This window comes from Eufriesea mexicana, unplaced genomic scaffold (genome assembly GCF_001483705.2).
Source record: "Eufriesea mexicana isolate 0111107269 unplaced genomic scaffold, ASM148370v2 scaffold10, whole genome shotgun sequence".
NCBI lineage: Eukaryota > Metazoa > Arthropoda > Insecta > Hymenoptera > Apidae > Eufriesea > Eufriesea mexicana.
This window is the reverse complement of record NW_016908175.1, coordinates 162,527-189,456: the sequence shown is the minus strand read 5'-3', so window position 1 is coordinate 189,456 and position 26,930 is coordinate 162,527. Positions and strand designations below refer to the sequence as shown.

Here is a 26,930-nt window from a genome sequence, read left to right as displayed (position 1 = left end):
ATAACCTTGAAATCTGAATTTTTTATGAAAGTTTTAAAAAACGACGATTTAGGTCATTGTAGGATTACTATATCAAAAGAGAGATATAAAAATAGAGTATATTCTCAGTCTCCCTACACTTTTTTTTCTACACGGTGTCATCCGAAAAATTATACGAAATAATTATATATAATGTATTATTTCGTCATAAATAAAAATAAAAATTAAATAAATAAATAAATAAATAAAGATGGACTCTTAGTTCCCCTAGTGGAGAACTTCATTAGGGGTGGCCAACTTCATTATATATATATGAGCAGTTCACTGCACAAATCGATTAACTCCACTTTTTGAAGAGTCTTAAATATAAAAAGTTATGACTATACCAAGTGCTTTGACACTTAAATTCAAGATTTTTCAAAAAGTGGAGTTAATCGATTAGTGCAGTGAACGGCTCTTATATGATCGACTGGCTGACGTGGTAAGCTGTCAACGTGGAATTGTCAATGTTAACTATGACAATAAACGAACCACGACCATCTGCAAGGCGAATCATCAGCGTCAACTATAATAAACGAGCCACGACCATTTGTTCCTATGAGTGACGACCAACTTGCGTTTGCCAGTTGAAATCGTTCATCATCAGTCCTCTAGGTCTGCCTAACAATATGCGAAAGAAAAAGAAATTACAGTCGATATCTGCAACACTCCCACAAAGAACATCTCGCGGTACTTTATCCTCGATTACTATCGTTAAAAAATCCAAAAATAGGAGAAGAAGGCATAGAGAGAGCAGATAAAGTAGAAACAACGGAGCTTCCGTGCAAGCGAGAGGTGAATACGAAAGTCTGTTGCGAAACGCTCGCCTTCGGAACATTATCCCTGGATCGATTCCTTTCGCAAGCACACACTCGCACAAATATATATAGGTACATAATAAGTAGCACATACTTCGCTGAGGGATCTTTAATACTCACTTGCCACGCAAGAGTATCGATAGCCGTTCGTCGGCAGGCGTGACGCCTTCGGTTGCGTACGTCTGACCAGAGTCCAGCTTAAGTATCCTCGCCTCCTTGGCCAGTTCCTGGAAGTGTTTCTTGCTGACCTTGTACGGCTTGAAGAGTTTCAGGTAGAGCTCGGCCAACTCTGGGCTGAGCGCTGGCGGCAGAAATCGACAGGCTAGTATGAGCGAGTGGATGCCGTTCAGGAGGCCTAGGGCCAGACACCATAGCATGGCGTCCAGGGCGCATATGGTGATGCCGGCCCAGAGGGCGGCCAGCATGAAGCCGGCCGTGAGGAAGGTGCGGAGCGCCAGGACTGAGGCCTTGAAAGAGCGCGGCACCAGGAACGCCGCCGCAAAGAAGAGATTCGCCGCCTGGTAAAGGGCAAAACGAAACGGTTTCCAGGTAAGAAGCCATTGGCTAGTTGTTTGCACCGGTTTTGTTCGTTTAGAATCCCCGATGCTCCCCCAGGGTGGCGACGATAGTCATCATGGAGGTTTTACTTGGTAAAAATCCAACGCAACATAGTTTACTCCCCCTGGAGGCCGGGATATCTTTGAAAAATTTCCCTTACGTATGGAAAAAGAAAAAAGAGAAAAGAATGGTGATGGTTGGTTCGTTTCGCTTCAGCTATGTTTATCAGATCGTCTGGAGACTGTTGTGAGTGGCTGAAGACTACTATCTTAGGGTTCTTTTCTCGTGAGATTGTTGAGGGAATTTGATGCTTCTTGCGATTGTTTTGAGTGAAGAAATTTGTGAGTCGAATTAGTGTCGTAACAGAGTGTTCTTGTTATTTGATTTTCAATTATCTTGTACTTTTATCTTGTTTGTACGTATGCATTTTTTTAGTGGAATTTGTATATAGGGTTACTTTCTCATTATTCGTTCTTTAAATAGTCGGGTATTTTATAATGTTTGTAAATTCAGTTCGTGGAGTTGATGTATATGGTGTGTGAGGTTAAAATTGTGAAAATATGTTTTTATTTCTTGATATTCGTCTTTTACTTATTTAATCATTTTCTACTAATCGTGAATTGTATAGTGACCGTCGAAAGTTTTCATTTTCGTTGTGTCGAGGCAAAGAGTTTTTGAAAATACACAACCTACTGAATAAATATCGTACAGATATTTGTATCGTGGTTTATGAACTATAGTGTCATTATATTGTGGTATCGCAGAATTTCCACCTCGTGTGTAGGTGACTTTGGTTTAGAAAGTTGCCGAGAGTTCGAGGGCCAGGTCGGTCGGAAAAACCCCGGCGATGCGTCAGGCCCTTAGCATGACCATATTTGGTCGTGCTGGGGGAGGCTATTTAGGGAATATATAAAGAAGGCAGAAATGGTTAAGGGAGGATTCTTGAGAGAGGATTCTTGAGGGACTTTGATATATATATCTATATTCGTAGTCTTTACCATCACCGCACATTGTAATATTATTTTATGTTTAATAAATAGTTTTATATTATTTAACAACCACCATGTCTCTACAATATTTATTATACGTAGGATTTCATTGACGTATGATAGAATTTAAATCGAAATTGAAATACAATTTATCCAGAAGCTTTTGGCGTCCTCTATATGTAAATATTTTTCAATTAAGAATGGAAATTTTATTGAAACGATTGAAATATAATCGTTGAGTAAAATTGCTGACATTTTCAAACTCAAATCATTTAATAGCGTTGAATGAAAATAATGAAAAATTCCAAAATAGATTCCTTCTTTCTGAATTAAAATAACATTATGCTAAAACATTTCGTTCCCCATTTATTCATATTTAAAACGTATTTGAAAGCTCTATAGCATCGCGCTATATAAACTGTTTGCTACCCAACGCGGATCCTATTCTCGATTTTCAGCGATTTCACGGTGAAAACATTTTTCATTAGTTACGCAATAATCTTCATGCGAGGATGCTCATCAAAGATAACTCTCCCGGCGTAAAAAATGTGCATTTCATTAAATGACAAAGGCGTGGCTCGAGCATTCGACATTTCTGCAATATCAAGCGAAATAAAATCTTCCAGCTCTTCAAGCTTTAATGAAATTCTTAATTCCAAAAGCTCAATAGCACCGTCACTCGGCTAAGTGTACTATGATTAATAAAAGGACAAACAAGAAAAGACCTCCAAAACATTTTCTTCTGAAAAACCATTTTCTGCTACACATACAGCTAGAAAGTTTTTTTTATCCAAATTAACTAAAAAACAAATTCGATAAATAACTGGGTTTTTAGAAAATCAATTTGAATCATGCCATAAATTAACTAGAAATTACGCATGGTAATGTATATTTAATAAAAAATTGATGACAAAAATAGATGACATTTTTAGATGTCGTCAAATTATGGACTTCTATTAATATCAACATAAGAAATTCCTTTAAATAAATTGTATTATTATTTGATACATAAATACGAATGATTTTTTAATACAAAGTTGATCAAAAATAAATTCACAGTTAACTTTTAAGATAAGAATGAAGCTTCTAATATTCCCACTTTTCGCGTAATACTTCATTTTAGCCACAAATACAAAGGAAATAAAAATATTATGACATACATATACGTGTCATAGAGATTTATCGTATAAATGTGGAAATGCGGTTATGGTTATACAAAATATATAAACTATTGAATTTATTATTAACAATAAATTAAAATTGTTAATAACAAATTTTGCGAAACAAAGATTTATAATAAAAACGAAAAAAATCTAGAAATTCTTGGTTATTCAATCTCCTTGCAAGCTCGTTGCAAGTTTCTCCTCGGACTAAATGAATCTAAACTAAATTGGGCCTGATTGGTGGTGTGAAGGGGTGACCAACGGTAAAGGGTCAATGACCAGTGATCAATACTATATACCATATATATATAATTTTTTTATGTATATTGTATATTTGTGTGTATATTCGTTTACGTATTTATATGTACATATACATCGTTAGACTAACTTTTGCTATTGTAGTCCCTAATATCTGCTTCACCGTTTATGTCGTTTATTCCATTCATTTCATATCCTTTTTCTAACTTATTTCGTATTAATCTCTAATCTGCTTCTTTTCTTCTATTTTTGTAAATGGAATCATGTATTTTTTAATACAGTGATCGATGCAATTCGTTAATTTCCACATAAGAGTATTAAAGCATTTGCTACGAAAAATGTTTAAGTCCGAACAGCGATTCTCATGCTACGCGTATCACTATGATACACGTATCACTAGAGTTACGTTGAATATTCTCCTCCGGTACGCGAGCTGAAGCGAATTATATCAAATTTGCAAATTATGCACAGTGAAGTATGCTACAACTAATAGGTACTACGTACAAAGTGGAACGTGACTTGATCACATATTAGTTGGGTGACACGAGAGCAAAGAAGGTTGAAAACCACTGGTTTTAAAATTAACATTTGGTGGACATTAATACCATTTTGGAATTGCTATTCCTCACTCGATCTCATTCAGTCTAAACTTTTCTTAGTTTAAAATTTTTACCCAAAACAGTTTTCAGTACCATCAATAATTTCGAAAATATTCCACGGGGTCAATATAAATGGTACACTCCGTACAAGAGCACTACTGCACACTATAACATTCCTACAACATAACTCGAAAATTTCTACAGGACAATATACTGTATTACTATCGTTACATATTCCATCGTATCTACCACAAATATTAATTACAAAATTCCTAACTCTGTTTCTAATAAATGCAACAGACCAGCGGTTCTCAACCTGCACGTACGCGAACCACCGATGATACCTGGGACATAGCCAGGTGCTTCACGAGCCGAAGCAATTATACGAAATTTAAAAATTATATACACTGGAGTATACCACAAAGTGGCACACACACGATAACTCGATCCACATATTGAAAGATGGGATGAGAACCGCTGGAATACACGCTACGCCTACTCACACTCTATCAGCTCCCTAATAACTGTTATCCACAATTCCCCTAATTAAATACCGTCGATATCCATCCAAATTCCAGAAAGTACAGCTAAAATCCTCTCTACTTTACTTTCGACTCGTTAATTTCCCAGCAAATCCATTAATTCCCTGATACAGTTAACCCCATTCCCAGAGTAGACACTGTGTGTACTCTACCCTAACGACCCTCATAGTCAGGATCTGAGGCTGCCACCATAAAGCGTGGATCAAAGCTTACCTGGAAGAGTTTATGCTGCGCTGCCTCCCATTCGTCGCAGTAGCCTCCTCCCGTTGACAGTACAGTGGTATTTAACCTCTCGGTCACGTTGCTGGCCTCGGTGCTATTCCATACGTCCACCCAGAGTTCCGTGTAATTCAGGTCCTCCAACGAGTAGTCACCTAGGCTGGGCAGGCCGCTGTAATTGAAGGTATAGCCCTCGGTGGAGTAGGTAGTCGATGTCGGGCTGGTGAACGGGGTCGTAGTGGTGGACGACAAAAGGCTGCTCGCAGGCGAGGGAGCATCAGTCGTGTTCGCCATTTTTCGTCGCGAGCGCGTGGTACGGGCCATCACCTTCTTCCACTGCAACAAGCAAGTTAGAGTATGAGTTATAACAGGTGTGATTCGGGAACCGAAGGGACTAAGGCTAAAATTAAAGAAAGCTCCTTCTCTCAGACGTTTAGGAGGATTGACTCGCTCAACAATCGGATGCTCTTTTGTTATATCTGTGAAATTGCGAGCTGAGATGGACTCTAGTCGTTCAAAACTACTAGCGCTCATTTATGTTTAACACGTTAACACGTCCCCAGGGACCATTGCTAGACTTTCCGCTCGGGCCGGCCCAGACTAGGAACAAAGGGTGCTAACTTTTAGTGTTAAATTCTTCGCCATCTTTAGACCTACCGTTTGGGAATTCTTGTTGTAATACTTGGCCCGTCGCCAGTGGCCCACTCGACAGCCGAGTTTGAGCCTGAACGGAACGGCAAGCAAAACAGGGGACTTAACGTGTTAAACGCCACGCCGGTTTTACGTGCTGTTCTGTTCGCGCCACAGTTAGCGGGCCCTTTCGAACCATACGTACTGGCAAGGCCTGAACGAAAAGTCTAGCCCCGGTCCTCAGGGGCCGGCGTGGCGTTCAACATGTGAACCCTTTATGGACGAGCGCCGCAAATATATGCGTTTGGCGGAAACCATCACTTTGGTCGAGGAACTCGTGTATACGTTCGACGAAAATAACTAATAGGACGTGTCCCACGTAAACGCGTTACTATGTCCGAGAAACACATATATGTAGGATCAGATTATAGGTGGATCGACTCAAGATAGTATTGTTGGCTTCTTAATAGAATAAAATAAGCTTGTAAATAGAATTACGGCTATGAAACAAGAGGGATTCGCTATGGGCACACTCTTCTGATCTTTCTTAGACTGACTTGGACTTCTTACATACTGACTTACACACTGATTGACACACTCTGACTCTCCTGCGCCCTTGCATCCTTATTTAAACCATTCATTCTATCCTCTTTTCAATCATGCCCCTTTCCCTGCAACCTCGGTGGACCAGGTACTTCAACACACACCGCTATCATAAACTAACTTCCAATCGTTTATCGCACTCGGCTCTGTCATACACATCCATTCGATCCTCCTGCGCGGTCACCTTTGTTCTAAGTTCAAACACTTCCGACACTCTCTCAAGACCATACTTATTCCAATTCTACATATATGTGCCCGCTGTTGCGGCCCTAGGACCGCACGTCCCAAGTTAGGTGGTGGACTGTTTTATATCCTTATTGCCAGCGTTGCTATGAACGAAAATCGCGTTGCAGGCCAATACCGGGACTTCGAACTTCAAGGACCTTCGATACTTTGCAAGCATCAAGGGGTCGGTTTCTGGATTTAAAAGAACCTGCTTTTAAAGTATTGTAACTCATAAGGACGTGTTTAAACCTCATCTTTTTATATTCACATAAGTGTATATATTTCACCTACATCAAACTTTATATATCTATTGCTGTACAACCGAATACAGTTACTTTCCTGCACGCTAAACGCTTTGATTTCATTCTAGAAATTAGAATAGTAACATCTATTATCAAAATGAAATTATACAAAGAAAGCTATTGGTCGAACGTTGACGAGTATACGTGTAAATATGAAGAGAAAAACAACTTCAAACAACTCCCCTAATGGCTGTCTGACTTCTCTTTACAGAGTTCATCACGACACTGTGTTCTCGAGAAGATCGACTGTAGCTTTCTCAAAATTTTTCCTTAAAATCGTTAAAATCTATCGTCGAGTATCATCTTGTCCATTCGCTTTCACTACTTTTTTCTTTTATGGCTCTTTTCCGCTTAGAGTCTTTAAATCTACGATACTACATGAGCTTACTGGGATGGACTTGTTCGTGCAACTTCTCGCGACTCTTGAAACTCGACGTGTGTGATATATCGCGAAGATATGTGCCAAGTTGCAGTTGAATCATTCAGCCCAATTGTCGGGTTTAATGTCGTGCTCTGGTCATTTATTACCTATCTTCTAGTCCAATTTTACTGCTCTTTTTAATTAAAAGAGCAGATTTTAGGGGCCTTCGCGTTTGGTCTGCGGATATTTTGATTTTCCGGCTCTGAGTTTAATGTTACATATTTCTAGAGATGTTGCTTGTGTAGACTATAGTTTGAAGTCAGGCTTGTATGGATATCGTGAATTATTGGATATCGGGTTAATGCATTCCTTTTTTTTATTTTTCTCGTTCCCTTTAAATCTCTATGGGATTTTTATCGATCCGGGGAAATCGAGTATATCAAAAATTTGTGACAAGTTAGGTATATCCGAGAGATATTAAAGTATTAACGAATATTATAGTAATGAAATATATTAATATAGGATGCCGAAAACAGGTTTTATTGTCTTCAATATACAGGAATTAAATATTTATGTTCCTTGTTTAATCGAAGGAATTTTGGGTCTGCGCGAAAAGTTTCGAGACACCGAAAACGGACAGAACAATATGAACAGAATAATACGAACGCTAAACTCGGAAAACTAATTTAACGCGAGAAAAGAACGCTAAAATAACGTAACTATAACACGCGGAAACACGCTCTAATTCGGCTCTCTCCAACACCGAACGACTCACACCTGTGCCGGTCACAATCTATTTCTACGAGGACTCTTCAACCCTTCTTCACTCAGGACTCTGCCTGTGTCGTCGAGGGTTCTGTTTTTATGCTTTTCGCAAAGTTCGATGACGTGCTTTTTCAAATCGCTAATTGGTTGATATGATTCAGCCCATTAGCGATTTGCTCCCATAAAAAGCACGTCACTTTCCGGATTCGCGATTCGCCCCCCGCGAAGATTACGATTTCGTTGACTCGCGTTTCACCTCCCCGTAGAGACCAAGCAACTTAGCTTTGCTACCAAAAATAGCCTTTCATAATGTTATCAGTTTTGATTTGTTTCTAGAAAAATGTCACGCGTAGGTCACCGACCGGTTTATAATTTGTTTCCTTAAAATAAGAAATCCCGAATCGATATTGGCCGATTCGCGATTTCTTTCCCGAAATAGTATCCTGCATTAAAATATCAAAATATTAGGATAATAGGGAACCTAGATTATAGAATTTCGAGATACTAAACAGATGGAATAATAACCTTCATTCGTTAGTTGCAAGATTGATTAGTAAATATCGGTTAGTAGGAGTATGTTGATTTTTCTCATATCTGGATTAATATATTAATATATTTCTTATGGTAGACAAGGAAAACTTCTTGTTCCCTTGATTAGATACGCAGTCGACCCAGTGCAGAGGGTAGCAGTTGACGGAAGTCCTTTTCGGATTACTCCTCGTAAATCAAGGCAATCAATCATACCTTGATGAATAAAATATGATCCAGAAAATGTCTGAACATGTCCAGCCGGCTCCACGTCTGACGAATTTCTCTTATACCTCCCTAAAAAATTTTATTCAACAATGGACGGATAATGATACCGGATGTGCTATTACACAGCATTTTTCTGGAATCCTCTTTCAACTTCCTCCACAATTTTTCTACTTTTAATTTCCATCAAAGACCATTTAATTCCGATAAAAATGAAATTGAATATTTAAAAATAAATTTTGTTAAATTAATCAGAAATATTTTTAAATGCTATCATAAATAAATTTTATGGAATTCTTTTATGGGACAGAAGTAAATTCTATTTTTCAGAGAGTTCTTTGACACGAGTAAATGACATTTGACATGACAGAATTCTTTTACAGAAGTAAATTATTTGTACTTTTTCAGGGAATTCTTTATTATTTGCAATTAGTTTATTGCAGGTAAGAAGATACCTGGGAAAAAGTTATCGCAGATTCGCGACGCGAAGTCGGGTATCGTAGGAAATCTAAATGTCAAAATAATTGGTAGCTTCATAATCTTAACGAGATACGAAAACGTACACGGATTATCCTCCCTTTCACACGTAATATCGCTGGTAATGCACCTTTCTGCAAATTACATTGCGTAATGTGCCGTCTGTTACTGTAATTACTTCAAACAGATTACAGATAAAAGCATAAAACTCACGTGTGAGTTTCCAGTCACGAAAGGTGAGCATCAAATTGTTTTAAACCTCCCAGAACGTTAATAATAGATCACTTTTATGTAGGTCAGATAGTTCTTTCCTCAAGAATCCTTTATGCTCGCAGAAAGAGCAATTTGTATTTTTTAAAAGACCATGATTATTACATGTCGGTTCATTCGAGCAAAGTTCATTCTTCCTTGCAAAAGTTATTCGTGACTAACTTTCGAAAAGTTATTTAATCCTGTTATGCAAATTTATTAAGGGTACGACGTATTCCAATAAAAATATGTCACGGCAGTTTCAGGCACTCGTTATTATTTTATTGTAAAGCAAACAGTTTTCGAAAACTTTCTGACATGTAGAAAATTGGAATAGTAAACGAAAAAACGCAATGTAAAAGTTGAATACCGTTGAATTATATATATTTCGCAGCATCGTTCAATCTAGTTACATCGTTTCGCTGCGTTGCTCAATTTAGTGGCATTTTGTAAATAAAATTGCATTGGTATTAAATATCGTCGATATTTTTTTTTATTCTATTTTTTAAATAAAATTTTGTACCGAGAAAGATGCTGACTTCGATCAAATGATTGATGTGAAATTCGCTGCCATTTTTTCCCGTAGATGTAATATTTTTAACAATAAGCTGATACCGTGGTTTTAAATAAATAATTTTTTAATCGCGAAGAACTTTAAATATAATTTCAATTCATATTATTTCAAAAATATTTATTATTTCAAAGATGGATTACAAAGATTCAAAAAAGGGATGATTTTCTTAAAACAAAATACAATAGAATTTCGAACGTTTTATTACACGAGCATATTTTGTATGCAAACACTTGGATTGATAGTGGTATATACACAACAGAAATGACATTATGTACTATAATATTAGCACGAAATGATATTAGTGTTGCGTGCTTCGAATAATCAATTTAATGGTTAACCACCTAATTCAATTTGGGATTCATAAAACTTTAAACAAATTATGTTTGAAACTCATTATTTGTGAAATAATTCCCTTACCCAAGAACCTATTTGTGCTAAATAAGTTACACAATCGAGGTTCTGCTGCATATCTTATCAGAAACCAAAGCATGGTTATTGCTTTACCCCCATAACATGAAATTTCTCGCAAGAACTAAACGATACTCGTGCTTTAACAGTCATTGTCATCCATTTATGATTTCATTGATCATCGATTAATGGGCCCGTTACAATGCATTAATCTTTAACTCCTGACACCCAATCTCAAAAATATTAAAAGCTACTACTATTACTTCAATATGGAAGATTAATATTACATTAATTCCCAAACAAAGGCAGAAACATAATGCAAAAGATACACTTAAAGAATTTATATGATTATCAATTTTAAAAAACGATATATTTTATTTTATATTAAATTAAAAAATTAAAAATATTAATTATAGAGGGTGGTCACTGAAAAACTGAACGATATAAAACAAAAATAACTTCATCAAACACACGTTTCTTCAATTTTTTATTATTTTATTCGGAAATATAAATAGATTTTCTTCAGTACTATATGAGAAAATCAATATTTCATAAATGGCCGCCATTTCCCTGCAAGTCAAAATGAACAAGTTACGACTTTCTCAAACCCTTCAGTGTTTCAGTGGCCACCTTATATTTTAATAATATAAATATTTGCGTAGTATCTCGCTACCAAGCTTCGCACAACGCTCCATCTCGAAAAGGATTGCCTCTAGCTTTCCTTAATTATCCTTAAGACTACCCTTACCCCTTTGATTGCGGAAAATATTGTAAAGCTATCGGTATACTGTTCGACAACGAACGTTTTCCCTTGGGTTTGGTTTTCGTCTTGTCTACACACTTTCCCTCGCTTTACCTTTAATAGCCCATCTCCATTTAGGGTCCTTAAGCCTACGATACTAAACTCCGTTCAATTGGCAGGAAATATAAACAGAAAATTCACGTGATCGACGCTGCGATGGAAAAATTGGAAAAAAAAAAAAAGAAAAACAGAAAATTGGCTGCTGATCGTCGCTACTCAGGGACGTTTTGTAGAGGCCCCAGAGAAGGGCACCTGGATCACGCATACACAGCCAAGCATACGCATTCCTACTGTGTAGGGATCTGAATATTACATTTCGGCCCTGTTCCGATCACGCACCGCTGTTTATATTTCCCGCCAATTCTCGTTGAACAGGATATATAAGTATGAAATATTAACCCGAGAGGCGACCCTCAGTCGCCATTTAATCAAATTCTAAAGAACGATGTTAATTAATATATCAAATTTAGGATAATGCAATGATACCTGGAATGTGAAAGTAGAATAATTCTACGTCTTAATCTGCATACGATTTTTAATTTACCGTTTGCACAATATCGTCTTACAGCAGAAAATCCTCCAATTATAAAATCCACAAAAATAACGAGAAGGTCCCCGGGTGTAAAGAGTTAACACTAAAGCTATCATGATCTAAATGAGCAATTCCAAATTTTTATTAAAAGTTCCACACTCGACGTTATCGCTTTGATTATTTGCCTCCCGATTTTTCTTCCGATATGCATATAAATTAATTTTTCATTCTCCTTTTCACATTTTTTTCTTTAACACATTGAATGCCATGGGGGGCACCGGTGACGGCACTCAACTTGGCGGTGGCGCCACGGGGGGGCCAGTAACCGGCGCGCCCAGGTTGATAGAAATGTATATAATTTAAACAGATGTCAATATTTAGAAATTTTTATTATTACCATCGTTAACACAATGGTGACCCCCGTCGCAATTAACATGTCAAACATGGTTATACACTGTAACTCATCTACTGCAGATAGTATTTCAACATTATATATGTGGGATTGGGATAAGTACGACCCTGAAAGAATGTCAAGTGTGTTTGGGCTTAGAATGAAAGTGACTGATTGACTGCAACGAATGTTTATGGTAGAGTCCAGTGAAAGTTTGGGGATGCGTCCAGAGTAGTTGAAGTACCTGGCCCACCGAGGTTGCGTGGGAAAGGGGCATGATTGGAAAGGAAAGCCTGGGTATGGAAAAGGACAGAGTGAATGCTTTAAATAAGGGTGCAAGTGCGCGAGCAGCTCCAGTCTACAGTCTCCAGTCTTTTAACAATCTTTAAGAGTTCTTAAGCTAATCTCAGTGTGTGAGTAAAAAGTCAAAGTCTAACGTGCCCATAGCGAATCCCTCTCGTTTCATAGCCGTCAATCTACGTATAAGCTTATTGTACTCTATCAAGAAGTAAAACAGCGCTATTTTAGCCAATCCACCCAATCCGATCCTACATATATATCACATAAAAGAAAATTCATCGTGGTGCCACGGGCAATTTCTGTAAAACTGGCGTGGAATTGAATAAAATTCAACGTGTTAAGGATCTTATTCTTTTATTTTTTCATCTACCGGTCATTTGTCAATACTACACAAATTCGTTCAATTCCGCAACGCGTTTGACGTCCACGAGAAGATCCGAGATTCGCAAGATACCGGACACGAATTCCATCCGTGGATACGGATCGCGTCAATACGTTTAACCCGGACTCGATCATTTTCTTTCAGCCTGCTTCGACTTTATTTCCCGGCCGGAACGAACTCCGGCCGAAGCAGAGCGATTGCATTAAAGATTCAGCCGAGGCGATTCATCCGCGGCGTATCAATATTTGCGTCAAAGGGACAGCGTAACAGCATCAATATTTTCCGCGTTGCGGAAATAGTGATTGAATGCAATTTGCCTGTGGCCCGCCGCCGTTCCACGCGTCTTCCTCCACGGCTCGACGCCGCCGCAGCCGCCGTCCTTCCGACCACTGGTAACGCAGTCAACTTCGCGTATTTCCGTTTCAGTATGCCCGGATCTGTGAGTTTGTTGTATAACAATCGTATATTTATTATAAAATTATAAATTACACACGTCTTATATCGTAATTGTTCACTCTCACGCTTCTTATAACAAACTGAAATTCCTTATAACAAATTGACTCTGATCCATAGCAACTGCCTAACACCACGCATTCTAGATCTTCCACTCGCACTTCTAAAAAATACATATCTACATTCGTGCCATTACTCGATCTCACACATTTGCATTCACACTAATAAAACCAAATCCACAGGATCATCGGCCGAAAAATAAGAATCGAGACGTCATCAATGGTGCATTCGACGCATTCGTAAGTATTCGAAGGATTTCTTGCTGGACGTTGGATCCAGCGATTCGTTTTAATTCCAGTCAGAGGAGTCATGGACGGGGATGTTTCGTATATCTTGGGGTTCGTGGATTGAGAATTACGAAATGGGGAAACTGGTATTCGAATATGCAAATTTTTCTGTTATACATAACGTGTTGGGAGAACAGTCCGTGACTTAACGGTTTACGGTAATTACGATAACGAAGAGAGGAAAAATGAAATTCCCATATAATTTACGGGTGACGAATAGACTAACAATATTTAATAATAGAATTTTGGGGAAGAAAGTTTGCCTCTAGCTCTTTTGATTTTCGAGATGTTGCAAAAGAATACTCTCTTATTCCGAACGAGACCCCAAAATGTAGAGAAGGGAGTTAAAAAGACACAAATACATAGTGACGTGTCTGATTAATAAATAATAATATCACTGGAATAAAAAGATTGAGCTTTCACTATATGTAATCGAACGTTCGCTTTCCTACTACTCATTATTTCAACACTGACTATAACCTAATGTAAATATATTATAGGGATTGACGGTGGTGATAATTTATTAATAAATTATAACTGTGTACGAGTGACGATTAAACATACGAACTTTCTCTGACTATCAACTTTTTCCTAAATCCTAGTGTAGGATGGCGAGCGGTGAACGACACTAACAATGTATTAAACCTTTGCACTCGGCGATTTTTTCGTTACAGAAAAATAGTAATTCGAAGACTTTCTATCATACAGTTGAGGATATTTTTAAAACAATAAATAAGAAATCGTATGCAAATTAAGACGTAGAATTATTTTACTTCGTCGTTCCACGCATTGTTGGGTAATTTTAAATTTAATATATTAATTAACATCGATTTTTAGAATTTAATTAAATGGTGCAAAGGGTTAAGAGTCGCAGCGAGGCGAATGAGTGTGCGGTCCTACTTTTAACACTAGATTTACGAAACCCGTCAATTTGACGGATGAGTTGTTCCAATTATACGATGGTAACAGTTAACTTACATTAAGACTGTTAATATCGAAATTGTTTTTAAATTAAACTAATGGTTAAAAAAAGAAAAGACACGTGGTTTCCTTTACCTGTACATTTGGCAGGTGTCCGTAGAAATAGGTATACAGATAGCGACCGTAAAACTACTGTTAAGGGAGTGCATGGAAACGTTTGGGCGGTTTCTCGAAAAGCGAGGGATAGCGAACGGCGGCATCGGGCCCAACGCAAAAGAACAAACGATAGCGCCAAATCCTTTTGTCGGAATGTATGTCGAATGATTGAGAAGGAAAGCATGTGTATGGAAAGAGATAAATTTGGCCTTAAGTAAGGATGCAAGGGCGTGAGACAATCAGAATAGAGTGAAGAATTGAGAAGAATTCAGAAGTCAGAAGTAGGCAGATTTGAGTTGAGTTAGAGGGCTGAATGTGTGTAGAAACACAGTGAATAGAGGATTGTATGAAACTTAGTGTAATATCTTAGTTAAATAAAATCTGTTTGTTACAAAAAGAGAGTTATTGTTTGTTAGAGACGCAGATCTATGTCTGTCTAGGATTAATTTAGCCAAAAATCCTACACTAATTATCCATTTATCTATATCTTCGAGTACACAGATATCCCTAACTATCAATTTTCATTGCAAATATTCCTGATCACCGATGAGATTAATAATAATTGACACATTAACGATTATTAATGTAAAAATTGACGATGATAATTTATTGATAAATTATAACTGTGTACGAGTAACGATTAAACATACGAATTATCTTTTTACAAGAATCTAGATCGATTCTCAACTTAACCCCTTGACTGCCATGCCGAAATCTCATGCTTCACTCAAGTCGCCACGAGAGTATTTTTATTATTCACAGCATTTCATTGGCAAAATAATAATAAATTGGTGATATAGGACAACATTCTTACCCAATGGAGTGTTTATCTTATTGGCAGTCAAAGTGTTAATCCAGCGTTTAACTTCACAACTCGATAACAACTCAGTTTGCAACTAACTGTGTACAACTAAAACTCTCGACTCCAAACTGTCTACAAAAACTGTCCTCTGACTACTCTTAACCTTCTTTACGCATCTTTCCCACCATGCACACGTTTTCCGATGCCTCCCTTAACATGACCATAGCTCAGGGTTTTTCCCAATTCACCTGCACTTTGCTGCTTCGTAAAGCTACGTGTACATGGTGGAAAATTCGCGATACTTATAATAATATAATCTGACCTACTCCGTTTTCACACCGTCTCTCACACCTGCTGCTTCAACTCTGTCTCCGAAGTGACCTTACTCTACCATTCGCTGTCTTACACTGACCTCGCCTGCATCCTTACATACCTATTATGTACTAGCATTCTCTCGTCTTTCAAATTCATAAACAAAACCTTTAGGCACTTATCTAAACTCTCTATCTTCGTATTCAACACTATCGTAAATATTCTTTCCACTCGATCCTCTCGCACGTATCATCCACGACCTTCCATACGATCATTGCACGTGGTCACTATTGTCCTTTCGTACGCACACACAAATATTTTTCTACTACAAGATAGTTCTTAGGTATATATTATTTTACAGCGATAAGCGCGGTAGATTAAGTTTAATCCTAAGATCACGAATTCACCACGTTCAGCCATCGATCTTATAGTTTCAAATTTCGTTTGTAACCTTTTACACGTTTTGGTTTGTTTCTTATATGTGTTCTATTGTAATTATACTTGGCACATTAAATGTATGTTAGAAAAAGAGAAAAAGACAGATATTATAGTAAACGCTTGGGCCGAATACGAGGCTGCTGTTTCCTGCAACAGCCTAAGCGTTGCCACGTGTTCACTTAAACCTAACCCTACTTAAACCTAACACTATTCACTTTAACCTAACCCTACATTATTCTTTCATAATTATTTCTAGCAAACATTAAAATATCCCACTATAGGTTTCTACCCTAACTTTGAAGATTGTTTTCTTTTAAGATGAACGACGGTGAAATATTTTTTTCAGAATTATCTTTCGTATAAATTTCATCAAATTCGGTGTGTGATTGTTAAATACGTATCCCTCGTAAGATATTTAAGTGGAATTACAAAGAAAAAGAAGCCCAAGAGATACAAATGAAGTAATTATGAGAATAATTGTTGAACTGGAAACATGAATTCAACAAGTACCCTTCAATTATGTTGATTCTTGATCGATATCCTATTGGAGTCCGTGCTTTTGGTGCTGAGAACCCCGACGGAATATACAAAGAGTCTTTCGTTCCACCAGCCAACACACGTGCCCGAAGATAAAAGTGAAATCAAGAGAATCCGTATTAACGTTTGAACCTTACCTTTTCGATCCATTTTTGGGTGTAAAATAACACTAATTGACTCCTTGTCCTACGATTTAGGTTCCTTTGGCGCGTGCTGATGTCAACAGCAAAATCGGTTACACATCGAGACGTTACGTCCGAACGCGGCGAAGAATAACACGTAACTGACAAGGAGAGTGCAAATCCTTCGGATCAACAATTTAGTTGAAACCTTAATGGTTTATAGATTTCGTCACGCAGTTCAAGAATATATATTATTATAGCAGCAACTACACAATCATTTTTGAGATATTTAAGATTAAAGTATTGTTATAATACTAATTATACATTTATTTTCACAAATTTCCAAATGAAATCGTGGCGTAACGGTGACGATCGAGATTTCCTATGCTACAGGACATCGGGTTCGATTCTCGTCCATAGTAAATACTTTTTTTTTCAATCTATATTTTATTTTGTATTAATTTATCACCTATGGAAACATTGTAAATAGACAATTGTAAATAAAATTTCTCAACAAAAAAATTTATTTTCCACTTTCTTATGCTAGTACATATCTATTACAAAATAATAAGAATATTATGCCAGAAAAACAGTTTTCTATAGCAATCTTATTTACTACTAACTAATTATTAAATTAAACATACTATAACAATGTTGCGTATAATTTCAACTTTACTGTGTTGCTATAAATGTTTATAAAGTAATTACAAAAACTTGTAAATTCACTAATTTTCTAGTGCCAAATTGATTTATTAAGATGTTAAATTTTTATCGTCTACCTAAAAGACTGTTATTTTAAAAACATGAAGGAAAGCAAAGGAGATCAAGAAGAAAAGAAGAAAGTGTGCTTCTTGACAGAGAACAATGGAACAAAACAATGGATTTTGGACTCAAGAACAACCAGCCATATGGTGAACAAGCTAGAATATTTGAAGGAATAGGAAGCAACAGTAACAGAAATTGAATCAGCAAAGAGAAACATTTTCATGGAAACTATAGTGAAAGATAGGATTGAGTTAGATAGCTGTATATTTGAAAATGTTCTGTATGTTTCAAACTTGAGACAGAATTTTTTGTCAATACATCTAATAACTCAAAATGTGGTAAGATAATTATAAGAGTGGGGAAATAATGTTCTAGAAACATATTGTAATAGTTTAGAAGAAGAAAAACAAATATTAGTAGGAAAGATGTGTATTAATGGACTTTATGGTGTGGACGAATCAAAAGGAAAAATACAGACTTGAACAATATTAGTAAGGAGGAACAAGAAGCTGGTAGTGATACAGAAAATTGGACCATCTAAATACAGAAAACATGAAAAAGTTGTTGAAGAAAATATTGGAAATAAAAGTAATGAAAAGAATACGAAAGGCAAGAATTGGAGAATGCAGGATACTTTTTCTATGCAAAGCAATTGAAGACACCATTTTAAGAGCCAAGAACAGGGACAAAAAGGCAGTTAAAAATTGATCATTCTGATATATGTGTAGGCCTATAGAACCAGAGACATAGAAAAGAAATAGGTATGTGATGACAGTCTTAGATTTTACTAATTTTGTGATGAAATATTTTATGGAATCATATACTGAAGTATTACAGAGGTTGTTTAATTGTGTTGCAACAGTAGAAGCAAAGTGGAATAACATACAGATTTAGATGCGATAATGGAAGCAGGAGCGTTTACCAGTCGAAAATTCAAGAATTGGTGAAGACAGAAAGTAATTATACTAGATTATATGATACTGTATACACCTCAACTGAATGGAAAGGCTTAATCGAACATTACTCAATAAGACACGAGCATTCCTGTACGACTGAAATGGAAAAGAAATTGTACGTAGAAGCTGTATATTTTGCAGCTTATCTGCAGAATTAAAGTTCTACAAAAGCAATGAATACAGCTACATATGGAAAATGAGTAGGAGAAAGATCTCACATATAAACCATGCGTTTTAGGAGAAACTAATATTTTTTGTTCACAGATTCATTTTAAGGAAAGTAAACTCTGCAAAAATTACCTAATGAATATTACAGATAAGGATTTGTATTGACAATGTAATTAAATAAATGATACAGCATAATCTTTGTATTACTGAAAAGTATGGTTCAGTTTGACACTAGAATTAAAAAGCTCAAAAGTATAAAATATAATATATAAGTATGTATAATTGTCTTCCTATTTGAATGAAATGTAAATTAACTATTGTCAGAAGCAAATATATATTTACAATAATAAAATAAATATGAACAATTAACTTCTTGTTTGAATGAAATGTAAACTAACTATTACCAGAAGCAAATATATATTTACAATAATTTATGCAATTATAAGTTTTTCCTTAATTAATTAATTATTAATAATTATTGCACACTAAAGATGCTATTGGTTTTTCATTAATTACTAATTTCTATGCAATTAATTCATGAATTACATGCACACATAATAGAAACAATATAAAAGTGCAATTTACTTCTTTGTAACAATAGTTTTTAACATATAACTATTTGAAACAACATTTTAAAGTTACAAAGGCAAATTTTTAACAAATTTTACGAATTTAATTTGTTATTTTCATAACAAAAACATATTTCTATGTACATCATTGTTATTAATAAGTATAAGACATCGTTTCATATTCCACATCGATACCTTGGCAAATGGTTATCTTAGACGCGAAGCATCTTCCCGCGAAAACAAGCATAGCTTGTCCAATCGCAGCTCACTTTTAGTCAACGCGAATACATCATGCTGGTAACACATGGACAAATGTTTATGCGCGTGAAAGTAAAAGTTTCAGTGTCGGAACAATACGTTTCGTAAAGTAGTGCCATCATTGATTAGTGTTTTAATTACTGCAACTGACGAAATTAATATCCAACAACGATAAAGCGCAGTATATAGCGCAGTATCAGTTATTCTTCGGAACATTGAACAACTTTAGTAACATCTTCGTGATATTTACGAAAGGACCACAACGAAAGTTTAAGAAATCGAGAGAATTTTACCAAGAGCAGGATAACTAACTATGAACATATGTTCGGTAGTAATATAACACATGTGGAAAAAAGTGAAGTTACATAGTGCAAATTGTGTACGGACACATGTGCAACATGAATTAGTGTTAGTGCGAATCATATAATAGAACAGAATAGTCACGTGTCATGGATTATAGATTCCAGAACTCGATTGTCCACAGGGATAATGGTTAACATTACTCGGCACAGGTAGTTTCTTTCTATTCTTTCTTCGATTTCGACGGTACATATGTGAAATAAAGTAATGCAAGTGCAAGTGTGTATCAAATTGTGCTGTGTGTTACGCGTTATCGTTATTGTTTAAATATTGGAAATTTCGATATTGCATTGACATATTTTGATATCACTCGTTAGAATAGAATATTTCCTGATCAGTAGGCCAATTTCTTTCCGATTTGGACCGTTCATTTTCGATGCACAGTGACGGAAGTGTGAGTATGTGTAAAATCGAATTCCCCCTTACTTCTCTTCACATAGATATATGAAATTCCTGCTCCGTATTAGAATATTTTGTTATGACTTATCACAGTAGACTCTTCTCTAATCAGCAGACCTACCTTTTCTCGATTTTCGCCATTTCTTTCGAAATAGAGTGTCGAAAGTGGAAGGGCGTGGCAGGTCGTACTGCGTCGTTATCTCTCGTAGCTTATCTCTTTGAAATTTCGATTTTTGATTCGGCTTTTTCTACATCACTCGATAGAATGGGCCCATCTCTAACAGAATCAATGACTTTTTTCCGATTTTCGCCGTTTCTTTTCTAAATACAGTGCCGAAAGTGGACGCGTGTGACAGGTCGTGGTGCGACGTTATCTCTCGTGGCTTATCTCTTTGAAATTTCGGAATTTGATTTGGCTTCTTCTACATCACTCGATAGAATGGGCCCTTCTCTAAAAGAATCAGTGATTTTCTTTCGATTTTCGCCTTTTCCTTTCTAAATACAGTGCCGGAAGTGTAAGGGCGTGGCAGGTCGCACTGCGTCGTTATCTCTCGTGGCTTATCTCTTTGAAATTTCGATTTTTGATTTGGCTTTTTCTACATCACTCGATAGAACGGGCCCATCTCTAATAGAATCAATGATTTTTTTTTCGATTTTCGCCGTTTCTTTTCTAAATACAGTGCCGGAAGTGTAAGGGCGTGGCAGGACGTACTGCGTCGTTATCTCTCGTGGCTTATCTCTTTGAAATTTCGATTTTTGATTTGGCTTTTTCTACATCACTCGATAGAACGGGCCCATCTCTAATAGAATCAATGATTTTTTTTCCTATTTCCGCCGTTTTTTTTTCTTAATACAGTGCCGAAAATGGTCGCGTGTGACAGGTCGTGGTATGACGTTATCTCTCGTGGCTTAGTTCTTTGAAATTTCAATTTTGGATTTGGATTCTTTATTATCACTCGATAGAAGGAAACCTTCTCTAATAGAATCAGTAGTTTTTTTTCGATTTTCGCCGTTTTTTTCTAAATACAGTGCCGAAAGTGGAAGGGTGTGACTGGTCGTACTACGACGTTATCTCTCGTGGCTTAGATTCTCAAAGCTTCGTTTTTCGATTAGGTTTTTTGACCATCATTCGATAAAACATATCGTTCCCTAATTAGGTGGACGATCTTTTTTCGGGTATGAGGAAAAATTTGCAGAGAAACGTCGGAAGCATTCTCGTGTCCATGGAGGTGTGTCTGCATCATGCAAAAGAATTGCAAAGAAGCCTTTGTTTTAACATAAACTTCAATTGTAAACGAATAAGTAGTTGGATGTTAATAAGTAAGATATAAGCCATTCTTTTTCTATCTTTTAGTAAAGATAGCAGGTCCTGCTTGTGTCAGGACAGTATTCTGTTTAAACATACGAGCATGTGCAGTAAGATAAAAATATGGTAGGAATTATTTTTTATGGCAAGCAAAGATTGATGCAGTAATATAAATATGTAAGTTATTATGTCTTTTGGTTCTAGGTCAACTAGCCATATGTCATGCAGGACAGATATATTTGATGGTGAAATAATGATTAAGAGAGGAAGATGGTTTTGACAGATACAGAGATATAGAGAATACAGTGAGATTCAAAGGTGTGTTGTGTTCCTGATCTGAATAAGTATTGATATCAGAGGTCAAAGTCAATGATCAGCACTAATCTGTTTAGTTTCAGAAACATGAAGTTGAACTATGTAATGAAAATGGAGAAGTTCAATTGAAAGCATTGAGAAGAGGGAATGCATTTTACGTGGATCAGAAAACATAAACGAGAAAGCATATGGGTCAACAAATAAAGGTGTATAGTCTGGACAACTCCGTCATGCAGATATAAGACTCATTGAAGAGATGGAAAATGAATAATTGGTAATAGTTATGAAAAGTAGAAATAAATTCAGTACAGAGCTTAGATGTTACAGTAAGACAAAAATTTGAAAAAATATCTACAGAAACTTGGAAACTATAAAAGCAACAGTATCCAAAAGGAAATAAAACATGATTTGTTTCCAGCCAAGATACCACAGTGCAATGGAGTTGTTGAGAGGCAGAACAAATCCACCACAGAGATGACAAGAGTGCCTATCATGGATTCAGACTTCAGACTTTAGGTAAGTAATGTAAGGAGGAACATGTGTGGGTTGTGCATGTCTGAACAAAAGAATAAATCAACAGGTTACATACTGCCAACAGAATGTAGGATATGTATTTGAATGCGGAAAACAAAATTCTAGAAGGCAATTGGAAGTACCAGTGGATGAAAGGATCAAGATGGATATCATATTTAGAAATTTAGAGTGATCTTCATGCTGTAATCTCAAGGTTTATATGAATGTTCAATGAAAGAATCGAGAAATATAGAAAAGTACAAACAGCATTTGTTAACAAACAATGTGTAGGTACAAAATCTTTGTAGATAGTTTAAACCAGAGGAGAGGAATTTGTGTACCAACTTTACGTCAAGTCATGAAATATGAGAAACATTCAGCAATATCTATGAGAAGGATAAGAACAGCAAAGATATTCCGTTACAGAGGAATTTTTCACATATAAATATAAATTTGAACGTGATATTGTAATCCACACTGCGTGATTAACAGGTAAGATTGCAAATTACATACATTAGGGTGTAAGATAGAAAAAACAATGCTTATAACTGAAATCTTATGTATGTTTCTAGAACGTGCATTTGGAAATGCATGGGAGTTAATGCAGAAAGAAGAAAAGGGAATAGATAATCTCAAAACTGATCTGATTGCAAAGGGAAAAGCAGGTCTGTAGCCTTCAAACCTCAAGAGGAGAAATGTTTCAAGTACAATTCCATTAGACACCTTGCATATGTATGTTGGAAAAACAACAAAGGTAACAAAGAAATTAAATGTTACAGTTGTGGCAGATTAGAATAAAACCAGAAAAATTTGTAGGATTAAGAAAAAAAAGACGAGGCTTAAGACTTATACTCCCCGCGTGGGACATGTAAGAAGTCCAAATATTTGGAACAAATCATTCTGACATATGTGTGGGCCTACAGAACCAGAAACATAGAACAGAAATAGGTATACAATGGCAGTCTTAGATTTTACTAATTTTGTGTTGATATATTTTATGGAAGCATATACTATAGCATTACAGATGTTGTTGAAGTATGTTGCAGCAGCAGAAGTTGCAGCAGAAAGTGGAATAAAATACAGCTTTAGATGCGATAATGAAAGCAGGTGGGTTTACCAGTCGAAAATTCAAGAATTGGTAGACAGAAAGTAATTATACTAGATTATACGACACTGTATACACCTCAACTGAATGGAAAGGCTTAATCGAACATTATTACATGAGATACGAGCATTCCCGTACAACTGGAATGGAAAACAAATTGTGGATAGAAGCTGTGTATTTTATAGCTTATCTGCAGAATAAAAGTTCTGCTAAAGCAATGAATGTAACTGCATATGGAAAGTGAGTAGGAGAAAGATCTCACATATAAATTACACGTTTTCCCAGAAACTAATATTTTTCAAAATCTCAGAGTAATAGAGCAATTTTGTTTGCAGATTCGTTTCCAAGAAAGTAAACTCTGCAAGAATTACGCAATGAATATTACAGATTAAGATTTGTATTCACAATATAATTGAATAAATGATACAGCATAGTCTTTGTACTAAGAGTTTTGTTCATTTCAAGACTAGAATTACTAAAGTGGTCTCATGCATAAAATATTGCATATTTATAGTTGTTCTATCAAAAGTTACTATTGATTTCATTCGGACAGCAAGGTAATCAAATATATTTATTTCTTTTACGTATTTGACCCCTTTGGTAATTCTGGATAAATTAATTCCTTCTTTAATTAATTATTATGTAATAATTATTGCACTGATACCGAAGGCATTGATCGTTTGACAATAATTATTATCCTTTATACAATCAATTCATAAATTTCATGCACACATTATAAAAAGTATATCCTTGGGCATCTTCTCATACATTTTCGTTCACATTGTACTTCCAGTTTTGTCCATTATTTAATATTTTCTCAAAAGATCATGGTTGTTGGTACGAAATCACGTACGTTTTTAATTAATTATGAATAACAAATTAATTAGCATCAAATTATTCTCGGAAATGGCAAAAGAATGTTGCCTATAGTTTCAACTTTGCGATGCAACTATAGAAATTCATGAATTAATTACTCAGACTCAGGATTCGTTAATTTTCTACTGCCGAATTTATTTATTAGGGCAATAACCGATTCAAATTTAAGCGCCTCCGATCAGCGCCATCTATGATTTGGGCTCAAAAACCAAGAAAGTGATAGGAATATAGAATAGGCAAGGAGGTATGCGGTGAGCAGGTCACGTGACAGACAATGACAGAGCGGGGATAGAAAAGGATGGAATGGCTCCGGCAGTGAAAAATTATTAATTACTCCATTTTCGTAATTAATTTATAAACTTTTATAATTTCATTGCGAAGCTGGAACTTCGGGCTACATTCTTATATAATTTTCGTAAAGAATTTATCTCTAAATTGTTAGTTACTAATTTTTGTTTGATGGCGTCCTTAATTTCGTAACGACGACCATCACGATCTTCCATGAATATATTTAATACTAAACGAAACTAGAATCAAAATGTGATCAAAAGTCATATGAGAAGATTCGCAAGAACATTGTCTTTCTAATGAGTGCATAAAGTTTCATAAATTAATTGCGCAAAGGATAGTAATTAATGAAAAACCAATGGCGTCTTCGACAACAATTCAAACATATGGTAGAGTAATAATTAATAATTAATTAAATAGGAACAAATTTATATCAAAAGTTATATTCGAAAGTTCGCCAAGGCTGCGCCTTTACGATGAAATTATAAAAGTTCATAAATTAATCGCAGAAATTGCATAACTTGTTAATTTTCTAATACCGAATGAAAATTCAAACGACAACAAAGGTTCAAGGTTCCAGTCCAAACTCATAGACGGCGCTGATCGAAGACGCTTGAATTTGAATCGGTTACTAACTTTGGTTATATGCTCCAGATACATGTTATTATTGGACGGTAATTGTGTAATGGGTATTTTTGACTGTAAACGACGAATTAATCTATAACTGAAAAGAATGACATGAGATTGTGACAGCGATGAAAACAAAAGGAGACCTCGGGTGAGTAATGTAAGGTGGAATGTGTATGGGTTGTGCATGTTTTAAGTAAAAAAATAAATCAACAGGTTATGAACTGCCAACCGAATGTAGGCCACGTGTTTGAGTGCGGAAAACAAAATTCGAGAAAGAAATTGGAAGTATCAATGGATGAAAGGATCAAAATGGATATCATATTTGAAAATTTACAGTGGTCTTTACACTATGGTCTTATGGTTTGTATTGACATATAATGAAAGAACTAAGAAATGTAGGAAACTGCGAACAAGATTGGTTAACACTGCGTAATTACAAAATATGATAGTTTCAATCATAGGGAAGGTATTATTACTCGATACCCTGTACGTCAAGTTACGAGATATGGGTAAAATTAAGCAATATCTATGAAAAGGATACAAAACAGCAGACCATGGTATAGTAACCCACACTACGTGGCTGACAGGTAAGTTTTCAAATTACATTCATTAGGACGTAAAATAGAATAAACAATGTTTGTAACTAAAATCTTATGTACATTGCCAGATTGTGTATTTGCAACTGTGTGGTATTAATGCAGAAAGAAGAAAGAAGAACAGATAATCTCACAACTCAGGTGATTGTCAAGAAAGCAAGATCATCAAAATGATCTAAAGCCTGCAAAGCTCAAGAGAATAGGTATTTCAAATGTAACTCCAGCATACATATTGCAAGTGCATGTTGGTAAAACCAAAAAGGTAACAAAGAAATTAAATATTTTAGTTGTGATTAGAATTAGGATAAAAATCAGAAAAATTTCTAGGATTAGGAAGAAAAGACGAAACTCAAGAAGTGTGCTCCCCGTGTGGGACATGTAAGAAATCTAATAATTTGGAAAAAGACTGCTATTTTAAAAACATGGAGGAAAACAAAGGAGATCAAGAAGAAAAGAAGAAAGTGTGCTTCTTGACAGAGAACAATGGAACAAAACAATGGATTTTGGACTCAAGAACAACCAGCTATATGGTGAACAAGCTAGAATATTTGAAGGAATAGGAAGCAACAGTAGCAGAAATTGAATCAACAAAGAGAAACATTTTCATGGAAACTATAGTGAAAGATAGGATTGAGTTAGATAGCTGTATATTCAAACTTGAGACAGAATTTAATGTCAATACATCTGATAACTCAAAATGTGGCATGATAATTCTGAGGGTGGTAAAATAATGTTCTAGAAACATAATGTAATAGTTTAGAAGAAGGAAAACAAATATTAGTAGAGAAGATGTGCATTAATGGACTTTATGGTGTTGACG

The 26,930-nt window shown here is 35.8% G+C and overlaps 1 protein-coding gene across 1 annotated transcript in view; it reads right to left on the bottom strand.

Annotated features, from left to right (window-relative positions):
* LOC108552777 (blood vessel epicardial substance) overlaps nucleotides 1-17,076 on the bottom strand; it is a 33,869-nt gene extending 16,793 nt beyond the window's left edge. The window contains exons 1-3 of the mRNA XM_017907443.1: nucleotides 17,022-17,076; nucleotides 5,159-5,500; nucleotides 957-1,354 (exon numbers count right to left, since the gene is read on the bottom strand). Of these exons, the coding sequence (XP_017762932.1) occupies nucleotides 957-1,354; nucleotides 5,159-5,488 (728 nt within the window). The 5' untranslated portion in view covers nucleotides 5,489-5,500; nucleotides 17,022-17,076. The remainder of the gene's footprint in view (nucleotides 1-956; nucleotides 1,355-5,158; nucleotides 5,501-17,021) is intronic.
* Between the last annotated feature and the right edge of the window lie 9,854 nt (nucleotides 17,077-26,930).